The sequence below is a fragment of the Ictidomys tridecemlineatus genome, chromosome 14, assembly GCF_052094955.1.
Source record: "Ictidomys tridecemlineatus isolate mIctTri1 chromosome 14, mIctTri1.hap1, whole genome shotgun sequence".
NCBI classification, from domain to species: Eukaryota; Metazoa; Chordata; class Mammalia; order Rodentia; family Sciuridae; genus Ictidomys; species Ictidomys tridecemlineatus.
The window spans coordinates 9,722,224-9,744,945 of record NC_135490.1 but is presented as its reverse complement, the minus strand read 5'-3'; the positions used below and the strand labels follow the sequence as shown (position 1 = coordinate 9,744,945).

The window sequence follows — 22,722 nt, the reverse complement described above, 5'->3', positions numbered from 1 at the left end:
TGTGTGTATGAGTGTGTGTGTGTGTGTGTGTGTGTGCATACCCACACGCTGGAGATTGAGCCCAGGGCCTCCAGCGTGTGCCTTACCTACTGTGGAGCCACACCCACTGTCCCCTTCTTTCTCTCCTTTGTCCTCCTAAGTTCCCCAGACCCTCAAGCCCGACCAAAGCCCTCCCCCCTCCAGCCTGGTGCAGACATAAGCAATGAGTCTAGAAGCAGTGGGCAGAAGGAAGGGATCTACAAAGCATCTGAATGTCGGGCTTCGGGTGGAGAAGAAACCCTGGGGGGACAGGACAGCGCCACGGCCTTTACCACACAGGCAGACTGGGGTAAGTCACTGACTCTGCAGCTGAACTCTCCTTAGTCATGTGCGGGGCTTTAGGCCAGACAGTCTCCAAGACACTTTCAGCCTCAACACTGAAGGTGAACAACCCAAAGAGCTGCAGTCTCCCCTCGCAGAGCTCCCAGCGCTCCCTCTTTCCTCCCGACGCAGGGAGAGGCGACCTTTCTGCCAAAGGCCCCCTGTGCTCAGGACCCACCCTCCAGAACCAGGGTCACCAGCCCTCCTTCTTGGACTCTTCAACTCTTCCTCTCCACAGGTTCCTTTGCACCACATTTAAGGTGCTGAATGTCTCTGAAACCTTCCAACCAGGAAGGAGGACTTCCGCTTCTGTCCATGGAGGAAGAGCCAGTTCTAGACCTGCCCTCCTGCTGCCAACATGAATAAACTGACAAAACATGGAAAACACGTTTTCAGACGTGAGACAATAGGCAGTGCAGGATCGTGATCCCTGAGAGAAAGGAGCTTAGGACTGCACTCTGCTGACCAGAGTGTGGGGCGAAAGCACACAGACAGGCAGAACCAGTGGTCTCACTGGGTTAAGGGGGGTCAATGCGGCCGAATGTGCCAGGCAGAGGGCTGGAGAGGAGGAAGCAATGTAGCAAGTGAACTCCAGAAAAGCAACGAATCAAGAGTCTGCAAACAGTTATGCACCCAGAGAGCAGAACCCCTCATCGCCAGGCACAGACCACTGCGTAGGAGTTTCCTGCTCTGAAAGCCAGTGCCCAGGCTCATATAGGGCTTGCTGACGTCTGGATCAGGAGGAGCCAGAGAGACTCTGAACGCGGGAGCATTCTGTAAAGGCTTCAGAACGCCTGTGCGTTAAACGCAGGGCTAAATTAGCCCTGTGTGGCTTCTTCTAACCAAGCTTAAAAACAAGCCGCCGAAAGGTCAGGCTGTTTCACAAGTAATTTCACTGCCTGCCAGAAATGACTTCCATGTCTTTAAAGCAAGAGAACAAAATCCAGACACTCAACAATGTAATATAACAACCAGTGTAATTTCAGGGTTGAGTAGTCAGGGTTCAACCACAAAGGTATGTGTGTGTGTGTGTGTGTGTGTATCAATGGGCATACACATTTATGTACATATATAAGTATATGTAGAGACACACATAAAACAAGCATTGGCTTGCATAATTTTGGGTTTCACTAGGCAAGTCTGAGGTCCACAGGACCAGCAATCAGGAATAGATCATGAGCAGGCTAAGAAGAAAGGGCAATTTCAGACTCATCTGCTCTTTGGAGGCTCTGAGCTCAGGGAAGACCCAAGTCCTCTTTTAAAGGCTTGCAACTGATGAAGGTCCGCTTAAACTCATCATTTTAGTACCTTAGAAACACTTGAGTATGGGCCAGGATGAGGCTCAGTGGTAGAATACTTGCCTTGTGTGCTTGGGTTCAGTCCCCAGCAATGGCACACACCAACCCACAAGCTCTCCCAACAAGTTATGCATGGACTTGGGCTATATTTGCAGAATTTCTTCCCATCATCACCTCAATAGGTGTTTGGTTGGCTACGGGAGCAAACGTGTGTGCAAAAGGGCAGCTGCCTCCCTTCCATCAGGAGGGACCCTCACTGGAAACACACAGCTCAGCCCAGCCCAGCTGACACAGCCCAGGACCCTCACATCCAGCTCCTAGTAACTCCGGCGTTACTAGACATGCAGCGAAGAGGGGAAACGGGGCTAAGCAGAAGAACGTAAATAGTAGAAAAACATAAACGCAGACCCAGGCCGAACAGATGATGGAATTATCAGGGAAAGACTGTAAACGGTTATCACAAAAAGACTTCAGAATTTACAGGAAAACTTGCTAGCAGTGAGCAAGTGGGGCGGGGGTGTGTGTGTAAAAAAAGAAATTAGAAAGAATATTGGAGCTGAAAACAAAATATATCTTAAATGAGAATTCACCAAATGATTTAATTTTAGATTAAACATTGCAGAAGGAAGAAAAACCAATCAAGTTGAAGACACAGTGAAAGAAATCCTCCAGGTTGAAGAACACAGGGAAGAGGAAAAAAAAAATGGACTGGGAGAAAAATAAAGGAAGAGCTGGGTGCAGTCGTGCCTGCCTGTAATCCCAGGGACTGAGAGGCTGAGGCAGGAGGATTGTAAGTTGCAGGCCAGCCTCGACAACTTAGCAAGACCCTACCTCAAAATCAAAGATAAAAGGAGTGTGGATGTCATTCAGTGGTAAAAAGAAAAAAACCTGAATATCAGGTAACTACAAGTTCATCTGCTTTATTAATCATTTTAACAAATGGTCAAGAAAAAAAAAGAGTAGACACAAATGACTAATAATAGAACAGATGGGGGGCACATTAGGGCCCCCACAGTCTTGAGAAAAGTATCAAGGGTATATTCTGAACAACTCAAGACAGTAAATTTAATTACTTAGATGAAAAGAACAAATTCTTTGAAATTACCTAAATAGACTCAGGAGAAAATAGAAAATGGGAATGACTTGAATTTGTAATTAAAAATTTTCCCCCAAGGAAATCTCCGGGAGCTGTCGGCTTTGCTGGAGCAACCTCTGAGTTAGAGGTGGCGGTGAGTATGGAGACTGCCAACATTTAGCAGGAGGTGTGGTCCGTGAGGCCACAGAATGCTTGCGGAGCATGCCAGGGGATGTGAAGGGCCGGCTTCCCCTGCTCCTGCTAATATTAGCTATGGAGCTTTGGGAATTCTCAACCTCTCAGAGCCCTGTTTCCTCACCTGAAACACCGCAGAATAAGAACTTGTCACAGGCTTGTGGGAGAATCAAAATATATGGAAGAGAAGTTTTATACGCCAAAGTACTCACATATCGGATGATCTTAATAATATACCATATACAATAATATGATATAATAATAATGAGTTAGATTTTTGTAGTCTTTATCACAATTTCTTTTTTTCCCCTTTTCTTTATTTTTGTGGTATCAGGGACTGAACCCAGGGAGGCTTAACCACTGAGCCACATCACCAACTTTTTAATATTTTATTTTGAGACAGGATCTTGCTAAGTTGCTTAAGGCCTTATTGAGTTGTTTAGGGCCTCGCTGAGTTACTGAGGCTGGCTTTGAACTTGAAATCCTCCTGCCTCAGCCTCCCAAGCCACTGGGATTATAGGCGTGTGCCACTGAGCCCAGCTCACACTTTCTTTTTTATGGTAGTGGTGATTGGGGGAAATCATGACAGTCTTATATGGACTTTTTCCAATACAGGGAAAGAAGTAGGAATCATGTACAGTCAACTTCCAGAGATTGGTATAGGAAAATAACAAAATATCCAGGAATACTCTTGGCCTGAACACTCTAGGAAATTGTATCAACTTATAAGCAGGCTTTTTCTTTTTTCAGATTCATAACACAATGGGCCATATTATTATAATATATCCCCAGAGTCACATTGCCCTTTTAATTCTTATTTTATTTATTTTTCACATTACTGGAGATTAAACCCAGGGGCACTTCACCACTGAGCAATATCCCCAGCCCTTTTTTATTTTAAGACAGGGTCTTTCTAAGTTGCCAAAGCTTGCCTTGAACTTGTGATTGTCCTACCTCAGCTTCCTAAATCACCGGGATTACAGACATGTGCCCGGCTCTATGCATTGCCTTTTTAATGGGTCCTTTGGGATACTGCTTCACATTTGTGATTGGATGATTTGTGCCCAAGAAACTTACTATATATCTGATGTATTATTATTATTATTATTATTATTGGTCTCTATTCAGTTTAATACTGCATTCATTCTATAGAAATTTGGCAATAAATGCATATATAAATACACTCCTAAGTCTTCTATTTAATGATGTAAGTATTTTTCCAGGATCTTTTTGGCACAAGCTCTTGGGGCTCTAATCCCAGCACCACGTCTCGGTCAGTCCATAATATCACACTCTGATGGTTTTGCCTGAGATGGCTTGCTCTCTGATGTTCTCCCTGTAAGAGTGGGAAAGGAAGAAGCTGGGGCTGGGGGTAATGTTGAACCCTTAGCTACAGTCTCAGCATGTTTGCCAGAGGGACTAGAGGTTGAATAACTAGACTTACAAAAAAAAATTGCCTTGGCATAGCCTTATAAAATATGTGTATCACTAAAAAAAGAAATGGAACTGCATACCATACTACAGCCACAAAACCAGCAGAAGGGGCCAGGGATATGCCTCCATGGTAGAGTGGCTAGCACGCACAAGGACCTGGGTTTGATCCCTAGTGCCATAAAAATAAACCAAAACAGGCAGAAAAACTAGCAGAAGGAGAGTAGGAAAGGAGGAAGCCAAGTAGAGAAAGATGAGTGAAACAGAGACAAATAGAAAACACACACAAAGATGATCCAAGAAACTTTAAATGTACCTGTAATAAAAAGAATGTAAGTGGATTAAGTTTACTGATTAAATTACAGATTTTGAAATCATTATTATTTTGGGTTGTCACTTGCATTTGAACCTGAAAAGAAAATCAGTAAATATACTTTGAGTCAGAAAAAAAAAATCCTCAAGAATTATGTGGGTAAATTGACAAGTATGCAGTTAAAAAAGAAATTTTAACATAGATGAATTAGAAAGGGATGGGTAAAGTTGCTAAAAATTAAAACTTAGAGTATGAATAATAAATGAAAAATATAGAACTCTATAGTCAATAAATGGAGAATATAGGTTATTTCAAGAGCATATAGAACACTTCAAAATTGTTCACATAAAATAAAACAAATGAAGCATCAACACATTCCAGAAAACTAGTATTTTCATAGATCATAATGCAATTACTTATAAGTATCTTAAAATAAAAAGATATCTAACTATTTTGCCCACCAAAAAACTGGCTCAGTTTAATGAAAAAATCATAATGATAGTACTTAAAATATGACATATCAAATTGTGAGATATAAATAAAAGTGGTATTTAGACATATATTTCCATGCTTAAATTTATTTGAGGAATCAGGAAACAGAAAACAAGGACTAATCCCCAAGAAGTTAGAAGTAAAATGGTATAATTACTCCTAAACATGGTGAGAAGAAATGATAAAAATAATATCAGAAATTAACAAAATAATGATGAAAAGGATAAAAAAAGCTAAAGCTGATTCTCTAAGGAAAAAAAACAATAAAACAGCTAACACTGTGGAAATATCAATGGACAAGAGATATTAATATTAGGAATAAAAATGGAACTATAACTAGAAAGATACAAAATGAGAAAATTACAAAATCTGAGTGAATAAAATTGACTCCAAAAGAAAACAGAAAACATAAATAGTCCAATAACCATTGAAGAAATCCAGTCAATATGTAAGTTTCCTCCCAAGAGCCTTAGACCTACCTTCCTTGCCAAATACTTACACATATGTTCTGGTTTCTGATGATTTTAAAGGTACATTTTACTAAATCTTGGTTGAACAAATATTCCTTTTTGTCCAACAGTTTAAATGTGTTATTGCCCTGTGTTCTGCCTCCATATTTTCTCATGAGATTTCATCAGTAACTTGTATCATTTTTCTGTTGTATGTAGCATGCTACTTTCCTCTGACTGCTTTTAAGATTTTCTGATTATCTTTGGTTTGCAGCAGTTTGATCTTGATGTGCCTGTATGTAATTTTCTTCTTATTTATTCTGCTTGGAGTTGTCGACTTATCCTTTTGGTTTATTTCACCTGTTATCCGTTTCTAAATCTTAATTTCTGTTGCTCTAACTTTCATTTCTGATGTAGGCTGGAAACACCAGTAGTGTGTATGAGAGCAGGTGTTAGATACGGTCTCCTCTGCCTTTCTTCTTGTTCCTCAGTCCGTACCAATTCCCATCCCTATTCCTGAGTAAGCTGGACACCTCTTAAGTGGATAGCCAGTTCAGGTAAGGTATAACCTGCTCTCTCCTGGCAAATGCAGCAGGACCCTTGGCAACAGAGGAAATAGATATGCCCGGCTTGCTCTTCACACAGAAATTCTTAAATTGAACCAAAGTGCATTCTAGTTACCGGTGGAATACATTTCAGATGATACCATCATGAATTGCAAGGCAGAAAGAACTTGAGGATAGGCCTGGTGAAGGAGGAATAACTCTCAGATAGCTACTGATAAAATCTAGGTCTCGGCTGGGGTTGTGGCTCAGTGGTAGAATGCTCGCCTAGCATGCACGAGGCACTGGGTTCAATCCTCAGAACCACATAAATGTAAAATAAAGATATTGTGTCCACCTAAAACTAAAACTAAAAAAAAAAAAAATCTAGGTCTCAGTGGGCAAATGTGACCTTGGGATTCTAAGGCTTTGCCAAAAAACCATGAGTAATTTACTAAATCTCAAACAAGTTCCTGTATGTGGCCTCTGGAACCTCAATAGTGCTATTTCCACTTAGAGGCTGTTAAACCCAGATTGGTGACAGGACTTGGGAGTCTTAAGAAATACTACCTGTTTCCTTAAAAGACTAGGCATGGAACCACCATTTGACCCAGCTAAACCACTCCCCAGTATTTATCCAAAAGAATTAGTCATCATACTACCATGATACACACATATCCATGTTTATAGCAGCACGATTCACAATAGTCAAACTATGGAACCAGCCTAGGTGTCCACCAACAGATGAATGGGTAAAGAAAATGTATATACACAATGGAGGGGTTTTTGTTTTGTTTTTCTGTGGCACTGGGGATTGAACTCAGGGTCTTGTGCAAGCACTCTTCCAACTGAGCTATATCCCCAGCCCCACAATGGAGTCTTATTCAGCCATAAATAAAAATGAAATTGTCGTTTGCAGAAAAATGGAAGAACTTGAGACCATTACGTTAAGCCAAACTCAGAAGGCCAAGGGGCGTGTTTTCTCTCATATGGAGAAGGTAGAGAGGAAAAAGGAAAAGAAAGGTTTGGGGGGGCGGGGATCTCATGAAACTCAAAGGGAGATCAGTAGAGGAAAGGGACCAAAGGGTGGGAGAAGGGTAGGGAACAGTGGGAGAGTTGGGAAAGGATATTAGCTGAAGTGTATTGTTACATTATATGCATGTATAAAGATGTCACAAAAAATCCCATAATTATGTACAACTGTAAGACACCAACAAAAATGTGGAAAATAAAAGAATAACTGGGCTGGGGATTTGGCTCAAGCGGTAGCGCGCTCGTCTGTCGTGCATGCGGCCCGGGTTTGATCCTCAGCACCACATACCAACAAAGATGTTGTGTCCTCCGAGAACTAAAAAATAAATATTTAAAAAATTCTTTCTCTCTCTCTCTCTCTCTCTCTCTCTCTCTCTCTCTCTCTCTCTCTCTCTCCATCACTCTCTCTTAAAAAAAAAAAAAAAAGAACTGCCTATTGTGATTTGGATGTGAAGTGTCCCCCAAAAGCTTGGGTGTAAGCCAATGCAAGAAGGTTCAAAGGTGAAATGATTAGATTATGAAAGCTTTCAGTTAATCAGTGGATTAATCCACTGATATGGATTAACTGGATGATAACTCTAGGCAGATAAGGTAGGACTGGAGGAAGTGGTTCACTGGGGATATGGCATTGGGTCTTTACTTTGTTCCTGGTGAGTGGAGTGCTCTCTCGGCCACACTCTTCCACCAGGATATTCTGCCTCACCTCGGGCCTAAAGCTATTGAGTTGGGGACCACAGACTGAAGTTTGAATCTGTGAGTCTAAATAACTTTCCTTTCTCTTAAGTTGTTCTTGTCAGGTCTTTTGGTCACAGGGACACAGAGCTTGACTAAAACACTCCCTTAGCTTTAGACCCATAAGCATCTATAGTTGGGAAGGGGCCCTGGCCATATTGAATTGAGAATGTCTTTCCCAGGTTAGTAGCACCACTGGCCACGGGCATTTACAGTTGCTTTGGGTTTCACGTAGAAGCTTTCTAGTTAGGACATTTAAAGCATGCACTGATGACTACTTGGAATAGTGAGCAGAGTCCCCAAGCTCAACAAGTGTGGTCAGAGGCTTCACCTTGGTAGGAGATGTTCTCAGGCAGTGCAACATGTTGGCTTGCCATCATGAACAGGACTCAGCCTACCTTTCCATCAACCTGGTTTCTTTCTTTTTTTTGCTTATTCTCACTAACAATATAAAGTTGGCTTTTGTGACAAATTTTTATTCAAGAAACCCTTCATTTTAGTAATTCAGTTTGTTGGGTAAAGACTCATCAAAGTCAGGAAGGACCTTCATGGGTCTGTCTCAGGCCATGCTGGGCAGGGGCAGGTCTGAGCAGGTTGGGATGGGGACTGCCATCTTCCCCACTTCCCTGGGACCGCCTGCTGTGGCTCCCAGCCTCAGCACCACTGCACAGTCCTCCACATGGCTGTGACACCTCCCCTTGAGTGACTTTTCCTTCTAAGTGGGAGGGGAGAGAGACTGAGAAGAAACCTCAGCTGCTGCTTAAAACAGCTACAATGGGCAGCTCCAGCTGGTGTCCTGAAAGTTAGACTGAAATCCTACACTTTTGTCCCTTGAGAAAATTGATTTTTGCAAACTCTTCTGGCGTTACACTAATTTTAAAGCAAATGTCCATCTGGGATGTCAAGGAACAGTTGGACACAGAGAGGACTGGTGTCATTCAGGATTAGACCAGGACAACATCCTGCCCTGGTCCAGTGGGCTCCATCTTCTACTCCAAGAAAGCGTCTCAATGAGTTAAGTTTTTCCTGAACAAACTCAAAGGTTCCTTGGCCCTCTGACGGGGGATGGGAGAGATGTCTGCCCCAATTCTGGTTCCTTGGACCATCCAAGGATTTTGCTGCTGGAACATAAAACAAACCTGGTGCCCCTTTGCCAGGACTCGCTTGGCTCCTCTTCTCTCCTGTTTTATTTCAGATTCTACTCCTTCCAGCCTCAAGCTCCTGCCCTTCTTTGCTTTCCAGTCCTTAGCACTCTCTTAGTCACAGTTTACCTTTTTATTTCTGCTCTTCCCCCCCCCCCTTTAGATGGCACCCAGACAGATTCCTTTCTGGGGGGATCCTTCTCTGCATGGGCTTGCTTTGTCATTGCTCTTGGTCATTCTAATTGTCCAGGCTTATCAGGCCCAATTCACACCGGGTGGTGGCCGAGCTGTGTGCATGTGCCAGGAAGGTGCAAAGGTATTAGGAAGAGGAAATGGATGATGATAAGCAGCTGGCCCTTGTCAGGGCTGCAGAGCACTGGGCAGAACACTCGATTGGTTAAGGAAATGGTGGCAGGTATGCGGTAAACACTGGTCATCTCAACTGGTTTGTCTAGGACACTGTGGAACGTCCAGGGACATGTGGAGGCACAGCATCCGTTGGAATGAGAGTCAAGGAGAGACCTGCTGAGAGTCTGCATTTAGGATGGGCAGCAGAAGGCAGGTGACACCCAGGGCCTGAGGAGGCAGGAGGCTGATGGCCTGTCCATAATTTACACCAGAGACCCCTACTAGAAACTGATCTTCTCTCGTGGTATCCAGACCTTAGAGAGCTCGGTCTCTGAGGGTCAGGACTGGAGACGCGTGAAGTACAAGGTGAGTCTACCTTCAAGGTTTTTCTCAAGTGGTGAGAAGATGGGGTTGGGCATCCTTCAGGACACTCAATGTGTCCATTGGACTGGTCTGCCCAATGAGGAATGTTCCCCTGTTGTGCTTCAGATAAGAGAAGAAGCAATTTCAATATGTCCAAAGGCAAGAGGAAATTCTCCTCTACACATCCATAGGAAAAGCTGACTTCAGCCTATAATGCAAGGTTCCACCTTTGGGTCATTTTACCCTTGGCAGAATAGAGACAGGGGAATTTATCTGGACAGTTACTGTCCTAAGCAGATGAGATGATGGTCTCAGAGGGGGTGGCCTCCATCTGCTCCTGTGTATGTTAAGTGGAAATCAATGATGGGTGAGCTGAGCTCTCTCCCATCCCTGGAGACATAGTCCAAGTATTCTCACTCCAGCACTCTGTTCTTGCCTTAGAGGAGTTTAAGATCTTTTGCCTTTTGCTTGATTTTCTAAACACTTCTCTCAGTTTTTTTTTAAATAATAAAGTTTCTTCTGACTCAAACAGACCTTCTTATTCATATAGACTTCAATATAGGAATCAGAAAACAACAACAACAACAAAAACTCAGGCTTTTATTAGCATAGATTTATTCTGTAATTTCACATTGGTAACATTTTACTTTGTAGATTGTCAATCAATGATAATGAGGCCATTTTCATGAATACAAAATCACATTAAATCAGGATGTAATGGATTACTCTCACATCACTGGTTGAACAGTATTGACAAAAATACTTTAGAAAGATAAATGATCACAAATGAATGGTACTTTTTTTTAAAAAAAAATGTTGTTACAATCTCAGGATATTCTTCGGTTAAGCTAACTCACAATCCAAAAGAATAACTTAATGTTTCAAAGTCAAGTCATTAACAATTGTCAACAACTGCTGGAATATTATCACAAGTATAAAAGACAAGCATTTTCAAGAATTGCTGAAATGGTCTCTAAATGCAAAGGTATCACAACTGGACTGGAAGATTCTATCTTTTTACTTGTTCCTGGACAACTAGAAGAATAAGGAAAGCATGCACTGAGCTGATGACAATAAGCATCACAAAAATCCCAAGAGCCTTAGTGTATCAAGGGTTTTCCAAGTTCCAGACATCAAGAGAAGTGCTAAAAGGGTGTTATGTCACTTGCTCCTAATAACCACCCTGTATTATAATCTTCCCATTTGCAGATGAGGAAACTTACATTCACAGAAGCTAAGCAACTTGGTTACAGTTGCACAAATCTGCCATGAGGCTGTGCATCAACTGTGTTGGAGCTTCACCTAGCATGTAACTAAATGGTGCTCGTCTAAGCTGTCCTAGCACACGTGACATGGCATGTGTGGGCCAGATGCACATACTCATTAAGTCTATGAACAATTAAAGGAAGTTGGATATATGCACAGATAGCAGCAGGGAAGCTTCATTCCAAGTTCTGCCCAAAAGGAGCCACTGAAAACAAGCAAACCTAAGGGTAACTGCTGGCATGTTGACTTTTGGCTTTTGACACATTTGAGTCTACCTGTTATTTACTAGATATTTACAGAGTTCAAGGTGTAATTTGAAGATGGGACTGCTGAAAACTCTCTGCAGAATTTTGAGGATACAATTTGAAATCCACCAAGATGGTGGAAAGTGGACAGGCTCAAGTCAGGAGATCCTGAGCTGCTTCTTGGCATTTTGTTGTCGAGGAGACTACGTAGCCCATATGACCTTCAGCTAATTTTTATATAAAATAAAATTAAAAGCCCCTATAAAGAGTGGGGTTGCTGCACACTTAGATGTGTGTGAAATGCCTGGCACAGTGCAGGCCCTCAATAAAGGGGAGGTCCTTCACTCTCCTTTTTGTTCTCTATGGCCACTAAACCCCCTTCTCCAACCAGACTGGGCCCAGGCCTTGGAGTCACCTGTTCTTCAGGGTCTGACATGGCACCCAGCACAGAGGCAGGAGGAACACTTCTCAGGAAAGAGAAAAAAGAAACCTATGGGTGGAGATGGTCCCATTCATTTAACCATGACCCACGACCTTTCTGCTGGGACTGTGAATTTATCTACAAATATGATTACTTTGCTTCCACTTGTCTGTACCAACGACCTATCTCATTGGAAACTTCCAGAAGGCATAGCCCATCTTGCAGGTTTGTACCTGCTCAACTGTAGGCAGTAGCTGGAGGTTTATAGTTCCTGTACAGTGTCTAGCAATGCTAGGGATGCAGCAAGAACTGGCTGAGTTGAGACAAGGAGATTCTGGACAAGCCAAGTCACTTTGTGACTTTCTAACTTATTACAAAAGCTATTTTCTTTTCTAGCATCAATTCTTTCTTCTATAGTACAGGTAAACTTTGTTCTGTTGGGGGTATTTAAAGGAAACCAGAAGTCTGGGTGTTTTGGATGTCTTTAGACTTACTATCTATTATTTGGAAGTTAATCTTTTATTAATTAACAATCTACTTAGGGGGTAAGAAACTCCAAACATTTTTTTTTTCTAGAAAGAAAAAATAAAGACTTGGCTATCATGCCTTGACTTCAATTCTATACATTAAAGAAAATATCATAAGGGTTTTAGTTTAAATATACAAACGTCCCAGGTCCACTGGTTGGCAGTGGTCTTAGCAGTTGGTTTGTAGTCATCGCCCTCATTATCCAGGTGGCCACAGCCTCCCTCTGGCCCTTCAATAATCTCATTTTCTTTTCCTTCTTTCTTTTTTTTTTTTTTTTTGGGGGGGGGAGGTGTAGGATACTGGGGATTGAATATCCAGGGGCACTTTGCCACTGAGCTACATCCCCAGCCCTTTTTGTTTTTTAAATTTTGAGACAGGGTCTTGCTAAATTGCTGAGGGCCTCACTAAGCTGCTGAGGCTGACCTTGAAGTTGGGATCCTCCTGCCTCAGCCTGCCAGTTCGCTGGAATTACAGGCGTGCACCAGCGCGCCCAGGGACATTCCCATTTCCAAAGGAGGCCTCTTCCTCCTCTTCTTCCCGTACTACCTTCATCAACTCCAGGAAGTTGGGAAGCGGGCCCTGATCCTTTAGCTCCCTAAGCCGACACCAGAGAACCTCACCAAGGTTGGCCCCAGCCATGACCTGCTCCAGGCGGACCTGGTCCACGATATTCTTGGGGATGGCCCGTTTCTCCACAGCTCTCCGGAGCAGGGTTTCTAGTCTTAGCAGATAGGCTGAGACTTTCTCCCCTTCCTCCTGAAAGGTCTTCAGGTATCTCACCTGGGAGGTCCTGCGGCTCTCCAGGCTCCCAAACACCTGTTTAAAGGCCTCCAGACACTCCTCCACACTGACGGCTGGGTTGTCTGCCTGCACTATGTGCATGAGGTCCAGGGCGGGGCCTCGCAGGCTCTCCACCAGCCACCTCTTCTTTTCTGCCTCTGAGACGGGCCACTCTTTGACTATCTCAGTGGCTTGTTCCAACCAGACCTCAAATGGCTCTTCCTCTGGGCCAGGCTTGGCACTCCCTGAGAACACTCTCAGTTTCCGATATCTCATGGGTAGCAGGGGCTGAGGGGCATGGGCCATTGCCTGTCCCAACAGATGGGCCAGTAACTCTGGAGATATATAGGGTACTGTAGCTGGAGATACCCCATCGTGCCCCAGGGCTCGGAACATACTTGAGACTGTCTGCCCCTCTTTTTCTAGAAAGATGTTCAGTCTTTCAAGAAATTCAGTGTCCTGGTTAGGGGTCTTAAAGATCACTTTCCAGACACCCCCCTTTCCCTGAACCTCACTAGGGATCACGGAGACATCAATATCCTCCAGAAGCTCCAATAAGACGGCATTGGCATTCTCCTGCTTCCGGAAGATCTTGCCAAGCAATCTATACCTGCCCAGAGACTTTAAAGTCTCCTGCAGGATGGCCTGGATCTCAGCCTCATCGCAGTCCACTGGTATGCCCATCACCATCAGCGACTTCTGGTCATCCACACTCATGATCCTGCACCAGTCCTCTAACAGTGCCACTGCCATTGTCCCAGATACTGAACCACTCACTCTCTATAGGTAGCAACCAGTGCTGTGGATAGGCACAGCCTTGGGGGTGATAATACTCCAAACTCACAACCCACCAGAGGGTCTCTCCACGAGCAGTCTCAAAATCTTCAAGCAGGACCAGTTACTTGCACTTCCCCGTTTGTCTGCAGACCTACCCCAAGGTAGTGCCACTGCCTCCGGCTCTGCAGTCCACTTGCTGCTGTTTCCCTCCTGGACTTTGGCAGCCACGTGGCACTGACCCTTCCCTGACCGTGGAGGCACCTGGAAGAGCTGCTTTACCCACTGTCGCCTGGTCTCTGACACTTCTCCTCTCTCCAGTTGGTGGGACAATGTCTTCTACTCCAGCACCCAGGACTCCTGGAGAGACGCATTACAGAGGGTGGCTTAGAATCCTGGTGAAGCAATGGTCCTCTCTAACCCCAGCCCAGGAAGCATTCGAACTCTAGTTTGGGATGGAACTGGGGGTAGACTGGAGTCTTCGCCTCCCACTGCACTTTTGTCCCCCCCCCCATTCTGATAGGGCGGTCCTGTTACACCCCTTCTTTGCTTACTGTGACTTTCCCCCTCTAGGGAAACTTACTGCAATCTAGTCTCCCTGCCTCAAATGATTAGTAGACATGTTGATTAATGTCTAGGTCCCACCTGCAGGCAGGATTCAAGACCTTTGCATGAGCTGGGGATGTAGCTCAATGGTAGAACGTTTGCCTTGTGTTATGGTTTAGATAGGAGGTGTCCACCCAACGCTCACACGTGACACAATGCAAGGAAGTTGAGGTGAAATGATCGGGTTATGATAGCCTTAACCTCAGTGCAGTAATTCACTTGAAGGAATTAACTGGGCAGTAACTTAGGCAGGTAGGGTGTGTCTGGAGGAGACAGGTCACTGGGGGGTGTGCCTTTGGGGTTTATATTTTGTCCTTGGTGAGTGCAGATCTCTCTGTTTTCCTGGGGCCATGTCCTGAACTGCTTTCATTCATTCACCACTCTCTTCTGCAGGATGTTTTGCCTCACCTTGGGTCTACAGCAATGCAGCCATCCATCTATGAACTGAGGATTCATAGTACTGAATAAACTTTTCTCTTGTAAATCTGCTCTTGTGAGGTCTTTTGGTCATAGCAGTGAAAAAGCTGACTAATATACTTAGCATGCATGAGGCCCTGGGTTCAATGCCCAGCATCACAAAACAAAACAAAAAACAAATGTTTGCTATTTGAGAGATGAAATAAGATGCAGCTAGATACCTTTCTATGAGTTCCAGAATGTTCTGTTAGAGTCAAGGAGTTTATATATTCAGCTTCCAGCAAAGGACGATGTTACCCTCTTTCACACAATGATGTGTGAGTCTGAGCTTCAGCCAGGCCAAACTGTCCTGTTACACATAAATAAGAATGACATATTTTTATGCCTACTATCCAGTGATGAAGATTAATGCAACTTATTTAAAAACATGACAATCCAGTAAAGAAGGATGAAAAAATATGACCAGTCTTCAAAATTTAACTTAAATTGCCTAAAAAAAGAAGGAAATGCTTCATGTCTTTGATTTAATAAGTCTTAGTTGGGCATGGTGGTGCATGCCCATATTCCCAGACACTCAGGAGGCTGAGTCTGGAGGATCAAAAGTTCAAGGCAAGTGTCAGCAATTTAGCCAGGACCTAACCAATTTAGGGAGACTCTGTCTCAAAATAAATTTAAAAAACTTTGGACATAGCTCAGTAATAACATACCCCTGGGTTCAATCCCTAGAACCAAAAAAAAAAAAAAAAAAAAAAGAAAAGAAAAATTCAACTGAGAGTTACTCAAACATTTAAAAATAAGTAATAAGTCACTAAAATCTCAAGACCAAATAAGTTAAATCTGGAATTATGGAATAATACACTTTTAGGTCTAGCGAGGCTCACAAAGGCACAAAGGGGTTGTTTCTTTGGCTATGGATGGTAAACCACTAACACAAAACTTTGCATCACCAACACTCATTTGATAGAGTGCTTGCCTGTCTGGACAGCAGAGAGCATAACGGGGAGGAGTCCCTACAATAATCATGAGGGTAACTTTTTTTCTCTTTTTTCATAATGGGGATTGAACCCAGGGGTGCTTTACCACGGTGCTATATCACCAACCCTTTTATTTTGAGATAGTGTCTCCTTAAATTTCTGAGACTGGCCTTGAACTTGAAATCCTCCCACCCTAGTCTCTGAGTTGCTAGGATTACAGACCTGTGCCACTGTACCCAGCTGTGACTGGATAACAGGCCACATCCTGTGCTTAGACAAACTATGATAACTACTAAGTCACTAGGCAATGGAATCTTATGGGGACACTGCAGCATACGCATTCCATTGTTGACCCAAATGCTGTTGCTGAATATCCCACACTGAAGACGTGGAGTGTGTGTTGGGAGCTACAACTATTTTCTCCTTGGCCTGAAAATCTCCACCAATACAAACTGAGTTCATATATCACAGATGCCAGTTTATTGCTATGGTAGCAGCTGTTCTAGAAACAGTGGCTCCAAAATCCTTCTGGGAGTTGCTGAAGGTCACACCATAGTGCCAGAGAGCTAGAAGAACAAAATGTTGCCCCATACCTATGCCTGGAAGCCCCGGGGACCTGAGACTGCTGATAGCTCCAGGCCTGAATTTCCTTTCTAAAATCCAGGATGACTTTCCTCCCCATTGGAGTATCTAGAGGACACCTGGTATGTAAAAAGACACTGAAGGCCCAGGAAGAAACATCTCCCAGGCTGTTAAGGTTTAGATATATGGTACCCCACCCCCACTCCAAACCTCATGTGTGCGACCATACAAGAATGTTCAGAGGTGAAAAGATTGAGTTATGAGAGTCTCAACCTAACCAGTATATTTATCCGCTGGTGTATTAACTGGCTGGAAGATGTGGGTCATGGGGAGGGTACTTGGGGGTTTACATTTGTCCCTGGTGAGCAGAGCACGCTCTCTCTCTCTTCCGGTGCTCCCTGATGGCTCTGCTCTTCCACCATATGTTCTGCTTCACCTTGGGCCCAGGGCTACAGAGTTGGTCATTTATGGACAGAGGCCTCTGAAACCATGAGCCCCAAATAAACTTTCCCTCCTCTATGTTGTTCTTGTCAGGTCTTTTGGTCATAGCGACAAAGAAACAAAGAAACAAACAAAAAAAAACATATGACTAAAATAAAGGCCTGTGGAAAAGCTGTCATGCCAAAATTCGAGTTACCCCTGGAGGACTCCTTTCGCAGGATAGAATTCCCAACTAGAATGTGAACCTCAGTAAAGAGATTCAACTGGATTGCCGATTGAATCCAGGGGTGTTTTATCTCCCCTGTCCTGTTTTATTTTGAGACAGGGTCTTGTTAAATTGGGGAAGCTGGCCTTGAATTTGTCATTCTCCTGCTTCACCGCCCTAGTCGCTGGGATTACGGATGAATGCCAATGTGCCTGGCAAAATATGTAAGAACTTGATATTCTTCTCACATAAATTGGGCCCACAGGACAATCTGGAAAAGAAACCAGGCTTCCAAGTGAAGACCCCCCACTGAAATTGTTGGGGTAGTTTAATCAGATCCTGATCTTGGGTACGGTACCTCAATCTCTCGAAATCTGTTTCCTGACTTGGAAAGCGGTCACCCCACTGGGCCGCCGTGCCTCGGAAATTACACAAACTCGCTTTAACAAACGCGAAGCACATCTGCAGCTAAGTCCTGGGAGGAGATGAGAATATTCTCTGTCTTCCTGACTTCCCCTTTCGGAGATGCCTAATCTTCAAAGGGTGGCTGTATGCCCTCCAAATTTAACTCCATACATCAAACGATCCCTTACAGTTGAGAGGGGGCGGACAGGTGGACAATGTGGCTGAATTCTTCGTCGCGTTGCCCTGCGCAAACCCACCCAGGTTACTGAGCATGCGCACACCTTCCTCCAGAGCCACCAAAGGATGGTCTAGTTTCTGCAGGCTTTTGCCACAGTGGAGCGAGGTGAAGAGGTGGGGCTGGAAAGGACCAGAGGCAGGGCCTCTGGCTGAAATGGCGTAGAGATGGACAGAAGAAGGAAGAAGGAAGACCCCCACAGAGGGAAAATGCCCAGTGATATCCACCAACCTTGCGGCCGTGGCTGCAAATCTGCACATATACATCGAGTCCCCCAATTTTCCTCCAGCTTGGCCCCACAGAATTCACCGCACTCCCTCCCAACGAGCACCTACTATCTACTGCCCACGTGACACACGGGCCTCCTCACACGTAATGAGCCACGCAAGCGGCACCTGGCAACCTGGGAAACCTGGTGGCTCTGGCGCAGTGCGCAACTGGGGCAAAGATATGGGCTCTAGTTGGTGCACCCTGGGAGCCAGAAATTCTGGCGATTTAGGGAATGTGTATCATTCTGATTAGCCCCACCCCCACTTTTAATGCTGATAGTAGTCGGAAGATACCAAATCATGACACTCTCTTGGTCCTTTCTTGGGGCAGTGGAGTATATTATGGTACCTGGTACCATAACTTAATATATTATGGTACCTTGGCTAATACAGAGGTTCTGTTTCTTTATTCCGTAAACTGTGGCACAAGGCAAGGATTCGCAAACCGCACTTTTCGCTACACACCATCTCTCTCATATTTCCCTTTCCATTTGCTAAGCCCCTCTGCAGTTCTCCCCTCCATTTTGTACTCTCCCCGCCCCCAACACTATGGATGCACAAAACGGAGAGCCTTCTTATTTCCCTTTGCTTTCTGTAGCCCGCCTAGGCACAGAGGTACTTAGCTTTCGTGTCCTGGGGTCAGCAGGCACGTTCCTGTTCCTGCTACTTGACTGCACCCTTTCTCCTCCCAGAACTTGCCAGGCTGACCCCCTTCCCCATCCATCAGTTCACACCTCGGGTAAGGGGGTGGGAGCCGCATCCTTGATGCGCCCTCGCCCTAGGCCCACCTCCGCAATGCGACAAAAGAGAGGCGCCAGGGCCATAGGTGCGAGAGAATGGCCTTGGGTCCTCGGCCGCTTACCTGACCCATACTTACCCAGGCGCAGAGAGCGGTTAGCAGGCTGGCCACTGCGCTTACGTTAGCCGGTGGTCTGGCCGCTTCACTTCCGGAGCGCAAGGCTTTGGGGCGCCGCCCTCCCCTCCCCTCCCCTCTCCCCGCCGCCCTCCGCGCCCCGCCCCGCCCCCGCCCCGCCCGCGCCCGGCTCCTCCCCGCGCTGCCGGGAACTGGCTGTCTCCCGGCTCCGCTGCCGCAGCGGCCGCCCTCCCAGACCCAACTTTGCCGCTCGCCTGAGCTCTCTGGGCGGCTGCGGGGGGCGTGGGCAGGGAGGGAGAAAGCGGGGTCAGGGGGAGGGACCAGAGGGGTGGGTCGCCGCTCGCCAGCCCTCCTTCCTTTCTGTACACCTTGCGGTAGGCAGAGCGAGGCAGCCCCGGCAGCAGCTCGGGGTTTGTGCTCGCCGAGAGGGGACTTAGGGACCCGCAGACGGACGGACTGACTGGCGGAGAGGACCCTCCCCGTGTCCCCGCGCCATGGCCGAGAGGAAGCAGTCTGGGAAGGCGGCAGAGGACGAAGAGGTCCCTGCCTTCTTTAAAAACCTGGGCTCGGGCAGCCCCAAGCCCCGGCAGAAATTCTGTGGCATGTTCTGCCCGGTGGAAGGGTCCTCGGAGAACAAGACCATCGATTTCGACTCCTTGTCGGTGGGCCGGGGCTCGGGGCAGGTGGTGGCTCAGCAGCGGGACGTCGCCCACTTGGGCCCGGACCCGCAGCCGCCCTACTCCCGCCAGGGCCGGCGTGCCGGCGGGGAGCCATCTGTTGAATCGGGCCGGAAGGTGGAGATCCGGCGGTCCTCGGGCAAGGAGGCTCTGCAGAACCTCAACGACCAGGTTGGTATGGGGGCTTGTGGGTGGAGACGGAGACGGGGCGCGGGGGTCGCCCCTCCCTCGCCCCCTTCCACCCCGGCGGAGAACCGAGCACCCCAGAGCTCCCTAGCGTGCCCGCCTTCAGGACCCGCCCTGAATATTGCCTCCCGCATCTGCACGCGCGCACCCCACCCTGCCCGCCCCTTCTGAGCGCAGGGTGCGGCGAGGCTCGGGCTCGGCTCGGCGGTGGGAGGCTATGTGCCCACAAAGGCAGCCGGGGCCTCCTGGGCCTGGGAGGTGGGGAGTGGGCATAAAGGACAGGCGGATCCCTGGCTGGGGACGTCGCATGGGGGTTGGGGTGACTAGGGTTCCATTCTTCTTAAATCCTCCCGGGCGGCTGGGCGGCTTCCGTTTGCAGCTGTGGCTGGGTGCCCCACCCTTTTTTGATGCAGCTTGGAGCGTGCAGTGGAGGGTTGGCGTGAAGGCCTGTGGACTCCCCGGGGGTCGGGAGGGGCAGGGGTTCCGACGGCTACTCAGCTACTCATGGTCACACCTCCTCGGGCACCCTCTGCGCTCGCGTCCTGAGCTCCGAGGTCAGTACCATGGCTAGCGCCTCCCTGGACAGCCTCGGAGACTCTCTCCACCCTGCTTCCTATTCACAGCAGGCGAAGAGCAGGGGAGGCGGGGGGTCACCCCAGGAAACCGAGAGGCTCCTAAATAGCCCATGTGGAAAACGGAGTTTTGCTTAAGTGTCTCAGTAAAGGCTTCCCAGAGCGTCACCCGCTCTGCCCGCTTGGGAAGCACCTTAGGGATGGGGACTTAAGTGGATTATGTTCAAAGGGTAAGAAAGAAAAGGAAAAAGCCGCCTGACGTTTGAAGACTGGTCTCCTTATATTGCGTTAATGGGGAGACAAAGAAGGTTGGTTGGATAACCTTGATTTTGGAAAATGTTTAATGTTTGGCACATGTGAGCAGAGGGTATTTAAAACCCAATAGTCTTCATACACACAATTTTTTCTTTAACAGGGTGATCTTTATACTTGTGCAATATTTTTTTTCCCACAGCCTTAATTTCTCAACTGATCATTTACAGTGCAAAATGTTTTAACACTCTTTTTTTTTGTTTGTTTCTTTTCTCTCACACCCATGGTGAAGATGAGAAAAATCAATCAAGGATCATTTGTTGAATACCTGTTGTATGCCTTGCCTGCTAGGTCAGGAGGAAGGTAGTCATAAAAAGTTCAAGATGCTTCCTCTCAAAGGGCTTCGAGAGAAGTTGGGGTCTTCTACGCACATTCACTGAGGGATTTCACATGCATTTATTCAGTGTTAAGGTTGCATACCCATCGGAGAACAATTAAGAGTAGATAAGAATGTTTGGCGGGCTGGGGTGTAGCTCAATGGTAGAGCACTTGCCTAGCACATATGAGGCACTGGGTGCAACCCTCAGCACCACATGAAGACAAATAAATAAAATGAAGAATGTTTGGAGCATGATATTCCCCTTTCCTGCCATGGCATACAGTTTTGTAGCTTTTGACTTTCACAGAACCAATTCTAAGAACAATAAATGATTTGCTGTCATTTTCAAAAGGCGAGGCAACTAATCAATTTATATTCACTCTCCCACTCCCTGTCCTGACATTTCAATTTATCTCATATCCATGTTTTCCTATGAGGCAACCAGAAGAATCTAAATCTGAAAAAAAAATTTGCTTTGTTCCAAGGGATCAGACAATTGAATCAAAAGTTTCTAATTAATATACCTGATGGTGAAAGTGGGGTGAGTGTGCTGTACTTCCTTGTGGGAGGACCCTGGGTGAGGCCAGGGTCACACAAAATCATGATTGTGTATGCAGTGTCATGGGAGGCAAGTGTGCTGCTAATTCTGATGTCCTGGAGGGAGCAGAAAAACACCTGGAAAGCAAAGAGGAGATAATGTAAAGAATGGCAGGTCAGGGGACAGGGGTTGAGAGTGGTCATCCTATAATGATGGCAGTGAGGTGAAGCTTGCTTTTGAAAGGCTTGGTTTCACTGGGTTAAATAACACATCTTCTTTGCTGTCTATTTAGAAGCTTAGATGTTTGATCATCAGGGCTATTTGTTCAGACACTCCCTAAATGTAATTGGACTTCTAAATTGTAACCCCAGAAGAGGGGGAGATTTCAAGAGAGAAATATCCAATCAAGATCCCATGCAGTTTAGCCTGCTTGGTTGATTAGTAATAGAGGGCACTTCTGCTCAGTCTTAGTCTTTCTGCAGCCCTCATCTAGCATTATCACATAAGGGCTGTTCCTATGGGATCTGTCATTCATGACTAAGAACATTTACCTGGATAGGTGCTTACAATGTTTGAATTTTTCATGCCTATGTAAGAGGGAAAAAGCATTTGGTGTGCATATGTGTATTTGTATATAACAATGAAGATTTCCAAAAGCACAGCTGAGCCCACCATTTTGACTGAATTGAGTGGTCATTACTTAGTTTGCAGCTAATAAGCAAAGGTGACCGCCGGCATCTCATTGCAGTCCTCTCAGGAGCCCTGGCACAAAGAGTCAAACTGACAGCACCCTGGGAACTTTGTCTAATGCCCTCTCTCTGCCCTTGAGTCTGTATTTGTAGGTACTGTTAATGGGAGGTCAGGTGTGGCTTTGCCTGCCTGTCATACTGAGAGTCCTGATGTTGTTCTAGCAACTTTGGGAAGGGAGGAAACAGCTTCCTTAGCCATGTGGCTTATAAGAGATGAGAGGCTGAGTGGACACATTGGCAGGGCCTAAACGAAAGGTGCTGCAGAGTGTGAGCAACTCAGCACCAGGAAGCATGAGGTGTGGTTTGACCTGGGCTGTCAGGTTTTGGTGAAGGGAAAAGGGATAATGGCAGCTATGAGTGAAGAAAGCTTCTATCTTGTTACTGTCTTTTTTACCATATGTCACTGCAGACATCCACTTTGGGGTGCAGTGAAATTACATTGATTACCGCCTGGGAGGGACTCCCGGATGGAGAACAGAAAGGCAGCTCCATAGTGAATTAGTAAGTTTCCTTATGGTAACAAAATATCCATGGAAGGCTACTTATGAGGTAAAGAGGTTTGTTTTGTCTGATGG

At 45.9% G+C, this 22,722-nt stretch overlaps 2 protein-coding genes across 3 annotated transcripts in view; one reads left to right on the top strand and one right to left on the bottom strand.

Moving 5' to 3' along the window:
• Positions 1–12,598: 12,598 nt before the first annotated feature.
• Positions 12,599–18,893, bottom strand: Pnma2 (PNMA family member 2). The gene is made up of 3 exons (XM_005339898.5): positions 18,798–18,893; positions 15,031–15,158; positions 12,599–14,146 (listed from the first exon to the last, which is right to left on the bottom strand). The coding sequence occupies exon 3, from the start codon at positions 13,763–13,765 to the stop codon at positions 12,701–12,703; it is 1,065 nt and encodes a 354-aa protein (XP_005339955.2). The 5' UTR covers positions 13,766–14,146; positions 15,031–15,158; positions 18,798–18,893; the 3' UTR covers positions 12,599–12,700.
• A 256-nt stretch (positions 18,894–19,149) lies between these two features.
• Dpysl2 (dihydropyrimidinase like 2) overlaps positions 19,150–22,722 on the top strand; it is a 113,478-nt gene continuing 109,905 nt past the window's right edge. For both annotated transcript variants that reach the window (XR_013430199.1, XM_005339884.4), the window contains exon 1: positions 19,150–19,642. Coding sequence is in view for 1 of the 2 variants with exons in the window: in XM_005339884.4 (XP_005339941.1) it covers positions 19,289–19,642 (354 nt within the window). In the remaining variant the exon portion in view is untranslated. The remainder of the gene's footprint in view (positions 19,643–22,722) is intronic.